The sequence below is a fragment of the Hippocampus comes genome, unplaced genomic scaffold, assembly GCF_001891065.2.
Source record: "Hippocampus comes isolate QL1 unplaced genomic scaffold, H_comes_QL1_v1.1 scaffold546, whole genome shotgun sequence".
NCBI classification, from domain to species: domain Eukaryota; kingdom Metazoa; phylum Chordata; class Actinopteri; order Syngnathiformes; family Syngnathidae; genus Hippocampus; species Hippocampus comes.
The window spans coordinates 1-5,679 of NW_017805425.1; the positions used below are offsets into that span (position 1 = coordinate 1).

Consider the following 5,679-nt stretch of genomic DNA (forward strand, 5'->3'; position numbering starts at 1 on the left):
TTAATTTCGTAAGTAGAGGTACCACTGTATTTACAAAATGGCCGGTGTCGGAATCGAACTCTGTACCTCTGCACTGTGAGGCCATCGTGCAAACACGTCATCCACCGTGTTGCCCGAGTGACCTTATTAAACTTTGAAACGTCTCTCCCTGCAAATTTCTTCCAGTAAATTTGATGGGCTCTGAGTCACGTGATCGCAACAGGGGTTACCAGAACATTGAATGTAGGTCAGTCATACTCAGTCCGTGACAGTGGCCTAAAGGATTCATGTGGACAGTGTATGTGTAATATTTCACTGTAGTTTTGCTACTTTCACCATTTTATTCTAGCGTAGCCTGCGACATTTGCCAAGATGTTTGCCCCAAACTGGTGAGCAGCGTCAGTTGTCGCTGGCCTCCTTATTGAAGTCTGAGCTGCACTGTCAACATAACTGAAGAGAAATGAGGAACCGAAATCAACATGTAGTATCAGATTAAATAAATTCAAGAGCACACACAGTATGAGGCCCACCACATAGCAGATTAAAAAACGAGACAAGACAATGTCATCCTCGAGCACGGAATGAGTCTGTTGACACGCTGAGTTGCAGCTCTGCCACAGTTAGACGTCTTGGACTCCGGTGAGGCCACGCCCCCAATGTCACTCATGAGATGAGGCGGGTGCAGGTGTTTTTGTGCAGGCACGCCAGTGAATGTGTCAGCGTGGGCTGCAGGGCGCAGTAGAAGACTCCCGAGTCGCTGGGCTTCACGCGTTCGATATGCAGAGGAGCTTGCCGAGCGCTGGCATTCATGCTGCAGTGAAACCTTTCACTGTACTTTACTCCCTTCTTGCCGGAACGGAACAGATCTTTGCTCAGGATGAAGTCCGGCAGTGAGTTCACTTCTTGTTTGTACCAGAAGATGAAGTCCCTGGACATCGAACTGTCGGAGCTGCAGCCGAGCGTCACTGCTCCACCCTCGAAGGCGTGGACTTCCCGTTCTGGCTGGTGCACCGTCTGGCCGCTGATTCCTGTCACAAAAAGGCAACAAAAGCGATCAGACCTCAGTGGAAAGCGGCAGTGACTTTACATCTTGACCTTACCCAGGCTCCAAGCAGCAGTCAGCGCACATACAAGCGCCCGACTCATGTCTGCATTCGCCGTCTGCATAAATGCTGACTTGTCGCTGAGGGGGAGCGGCCTTTCTTAAGTAGTGACATCAAACATGCACAACGGAAGTCGTATGTTGCTGTGAGGCGGAGCAACGCATTGTGATTCGCTTAAACGTCATCTTTGTCTTGTCTTGATTTTAATCAGACTCATTAACAGCTAATAATAAAGTAAATATGCCCATAATCATCTCAATATGCAGGTGCACTTGCTTCCTGTCCTTTCCGATACTCTCCGACATTCCTGCAGTAGGAGAGCTGCCACTCGGGGAGAAGGAAAGCAGGAAACGTGTGACCTTTCGGTGCCTTTCATAGTCAATCTCGTTTTCAAGATTATTTTGTATCGATCTTGATATTTGGTTGAATGTTATTGGACTTGTGATATTTCATTTGTGTATTCTCTGCGTTCTCTTGTAATTTGCCTTTGAAAGCGCTTTTTGTTGTTTTTGCTCCTTGTGGCCAGGCAAGCAAAGAGTCGTACTATTTGCTTGCCTGGCCACATGCTAGCTTGGTGTGATGATTAAAGTACAGATCCGGATGAAAAAAAAATCTGATCTTTTTTCTTTTTCAAGTCAATCCAATTGTTGTGGAAAATAATTTAGCACGCACCTGCATAATATGTTTTTGTTGTGTTTTGTGGCCACCTACAGGAAGCTCAAACAAGACAACCTTGACTGATAGAAGCCCAAAAGATCATTTGTTTTCGAGACAGTTTGATGATCTCGTCTGACATCTTAAAACTCAATTTTCAAATCATACAACACAGTATTTTATTTAAAAGCAAGATTTTCAGTTTCATATTTATGAAATATGTACTGGACTACCGAGTCCGTGGTGGCCTGGCAACAGTGCCATGCTGGTCCAAGGCCATAAGAGCATTGGGCCACCGTTAATGTCGGATGCTGTATCATTTTACTGTAATTTGTACCATTACTTGGGACCACCTGGTAACATCAAAATAGATGCGAGTGGCTTTTGATCGGAACTTTGAACAGAGGCAATATGATGTCAGCGTAATGAGGCCAGAGGTAGTGGGCGTGGCCAATGTGGTTGCAGCTTTGTGTCGCAATGGATGTTGTTGCAAGAAGATTGTCTTTGGGGGCGGGACAAGCATGACAGTGGAAATCGGGATGATCTTAATATGTACGGTAGCCTGTATTTTCCACCTCTTGTATTGACATCATGGTCCGTGAACACTTGTTTTTGTTTCTTCACTCTGGTTTTCGGGGAAAGGTTCAGCTGCTTGCTTCTGCCGAGAATCTTCTTTTATTGCCTCAAGTGCTATGGCAACACGATGAAAATTTTACCCAGCTTTTTTGATGCAAATAACACCCTCCAAGACATCCCAATCACCTGGAGAAGGATGTCCAGTTGACATGGATGACATGAAAGTCGAGTGGACGCGGAACGTTACCCTGAGGGATGCCGCTGTAAAGAGGCCAACTGCTGATGTGAAACAAGTTTTTGTGTCGCAACTGGTCAATGTTCCCATCCATGCAGCTGGATCGAGCAGATAATTGGTCTGCTGACAATACATTTTATTTGTGCATGGAAACATGAAGGTAAATGACAAATGGGATTTTGCTCAAATCATGCTTTTAAAGGCACTCAAAGCACTTGAACAATCCTCATCAGCATCAGGACCAAGTTGGGGCTTTCGTATTTTGCTCAAGGACCCCTGGGCATGGTCACTTGGTTTGAGGAATGGACCCATGACCTCCAGGCTGGAAAATGACCACAATACCACCTGAGCTGTGACCCCCCATCAGGATTCCAATTGCGTTCTTGTCAAAGTCTCTCTTGAGGTTTTTGTTGAGGGACCAACTGATGTGTGTCAGGAGTTGGGAGATTACTTTTTGGAAGCGGCACCAGACTGACTGTGGAGACTCGTAAGTTTGTTTTTTATGTATCACAACCCAAATTGTGTCACTACGTCATAAAGATGAAATACATTCTCTGTGTGCATTTTTTTAATACTGCAAAGCCTGTTGAGGTTTGCAGGGGAATTTGAGCCACACCGAGTGCCCGTCGCCATCCACTGACGCACTGGATGAAGATCATGCAAATAATGTGATCATATAAATTATGTGTGAGGTTCAAAACAGATCTCGTGAGGTTCATGTTAAGAGAGCAACTAATGTGCGACAGGATCTGGCAGGTTCCTTTTTGGAAATGGAACCAGATTGATGATGGAAACCTGTAAATGGGATTTTTTTTTGGAAGAGAAACAGAAATTTAGCTCGGCTTGTGCTTGTTTTTTTTTGTTTTTTTTTTTGGTTTTGTTTTTTGTGTATTTTTGAGCCTCACATTGTCTGTACGTGAACTTGATGTTTGGATGTGGAACCAGACTGAGTGTTGACTGTGGTGAGTGTAAACATGGCAAAGTCCATTTAACCATTTCACGGCTCAATTCAATGAAGTTTGATCGTTACATGTTTACATGTTTTGTGTGAAACTTTCACAAACTCTGTCACGAACTAAATATGAAAGCTATTGTTGCATATTTGACATGTCAGGAACCAGCAAGTTTTTTTCAAAGCTACAAGTAAACACCATAACCCAAACTGCATCACTTGGAAAAAAAACCCAAAAAAAAACGAAATGGTTGTTTTATTTCCAGATTCATTTCGTGCTAAACTAAAAATAGAAACTACAAAAAAATAGCCGTTTTTCATTTTGGTCCCAATGCATGCTCGAACATGGTTGCAAGGTGCTCTCCAATTGACCACGTCAAAGCACGGCTGAATATACCATCCGCGAGGGGAGAGCTTGCACCTTAGCTGTATAAATGCATTTTGTGGACACCAATCTCATGTATGGACCCTCGGGAGTCAATTTCTGCTCCAACAAAGTCCTTCGACTGCCTTGATTTTAAAGGGAGTGAGGGGAACCACTTGGACTAGTCATACAGATCCCAGATTATGATCATGAAAACTTTTGATCCAATTTCCCCTGTAATGTGAGAATCTGGTTGGTGTTTTAGAGGAGGACTTTGAGCCATCCTTCTACAAACTTGAGACTAGCAACCTGACAGCGTGTCTCGCCACCGGCTTCAGCAGACGCAATGCCACGGAGAAGGCGGAAAAAGGTCACATGTTCGAGGAGTCTTTCCCCGTGCGAATATCGGACGACTCGTTATACAACCAGGTGGCACTGCTAACAGTCGCACATGACGACATGTGCGAGGAAGGTAAGGAGGGTCAGGCGAGGCCCCCAGTCATCTTAATGAAGTCACTGCCTCAGGTCTGCTTCTTGTTGTGCCGCCACAGGTGACAGTGGACCAGGGCAGTACCAGGACACGTTGGTGCCAGGTTAGTATCGAACGTGCGAGAGGCACAGTTTGTTGGGCTGAGTTAAATGTGCATGTCGCCGGTAGACGAGAAGGTGAACCTCCTGTCCCTCGCCGTCCTCGCCCTACGCCTCATCTTCGCCAAGACGCTCGCCATCAACTGTGTCATGACACTGGGCCTGTGGTTTGGTGCACCGGAGTAGCCAGCGCGGCGCCACCGCCTTCCTCTTCCTCCTGCGCTCATGTTCGAACGTGTCGCTTTTTACATGTCAGTTAGCTATAAAATGCATCATTATATCAACAAAAATTCAATAAAAAATTTTTTTATTAAGGGCTGTTGCTTCCTTATTTTATTGATGATTCCAAAGAGGCCAATCGAAATTCTACATACAGAGAAACTAATAAGTTATGAATACAATACAAAGCAGACATCAAATCAGCATGAAAATATATTGTTCAGCGAGCAGAAAGCCATTTGAAAAAAAAAATCAACAATATAGAAGAATCAGTTGCCTCGATTCAACTTTTGCCACGATGTGGATAAATGAGTCTACCCACACATTAAAAAAATCCCACATGATTTTGCGAGCCTATTTGTATTTTTTTTGTGATCACGAGTTAAAAATGACTTGTGCTATTTCATTGTGAGTTTTTGTGTGCGTGATATCGTTTGTGTCTCTGCAGCTCTTTCCACAGGAAGCGGTCGCCATGGCACCTGCGCCACAGATGACAGCGGTGATGGTTTCTGCCTCAAAAGCTTACTGGGACAGGATGTTTGTCGTGTGTAGGAAATGCAGGTCAGGTCGAACGAGGAGCATCGCTTTCCGTAACTTTTAAACAGGTCTGATTTCAGGGCGATAATTGGATGGTCGTCGTTGGGTCTTTGTTGCGTTTTAACAGTGAGGTCATCAAAAGCTGTGTTCATATTCGTGCAGAGAGTGGGGATGCGCAGTAGCAGTCAGCAACGCTGACCCTTGTTGTTCTCCTGATCGATATTTTTGCGGACCTTTCGCATGCCTGAGCTTTGTCGTGGATGTCAGGAATGTTCTGGGACAACTTTGATCCTCTTGCGCCAGTGATGAGGAGAAAGCCAGAAAACATTTTCATTGTTGTGCATGCCAGTATATGAAAACAAAATAACTGCAGCTCTCAGAGTCACATCATACATTGACCTCCTTGTGCTTGCATAACATCACAACAAAACATAAGATCAGTGAGTATGAGATGAAGTTGAAATGAGCCCAT

At 44.6% G+C, this 5,679-nt stretch overlaps 2 gene segments (V, D, J or C); one reads left to right on the forward strand and one right to left on the reverse strand.

Moving 5' to 3' along the window:
• Window positions 1-172: 172 nt before the first annotated feature.
• Window positions 173-1,589, reverse strand: LOC109518287 (T-cell receptor alpha chain V region CTL-F3-like). The segment is given in 2 exon segments: window positions 173-1,007; window positions 1,080-1,589. Coding segments are annotated over 2 exon segments (432 nt in total).
• A 1,384-nt stretch (window positions 1,590-2,973) lies between these two features.
• Window positions 2,974-4,769, forward strand: LOC109518286 (T-cell receptor delta chain C region-like; the record flags this gene model as incomplete). The annotated part of the segment is given in 4 exon segments: window positions 2,974-3,034; window positions 4,129-4,335; window positions 4,415-4,456; window positions 4,522-4,769. Coding segments are annotated over 4 exon segments (426 nt in total), but the record flags the coding sequence as incomplete, so codon positions are not given.
• Between the last annotated feature and the right edge of the window lie 910 nt (window positions 4,770-5,679).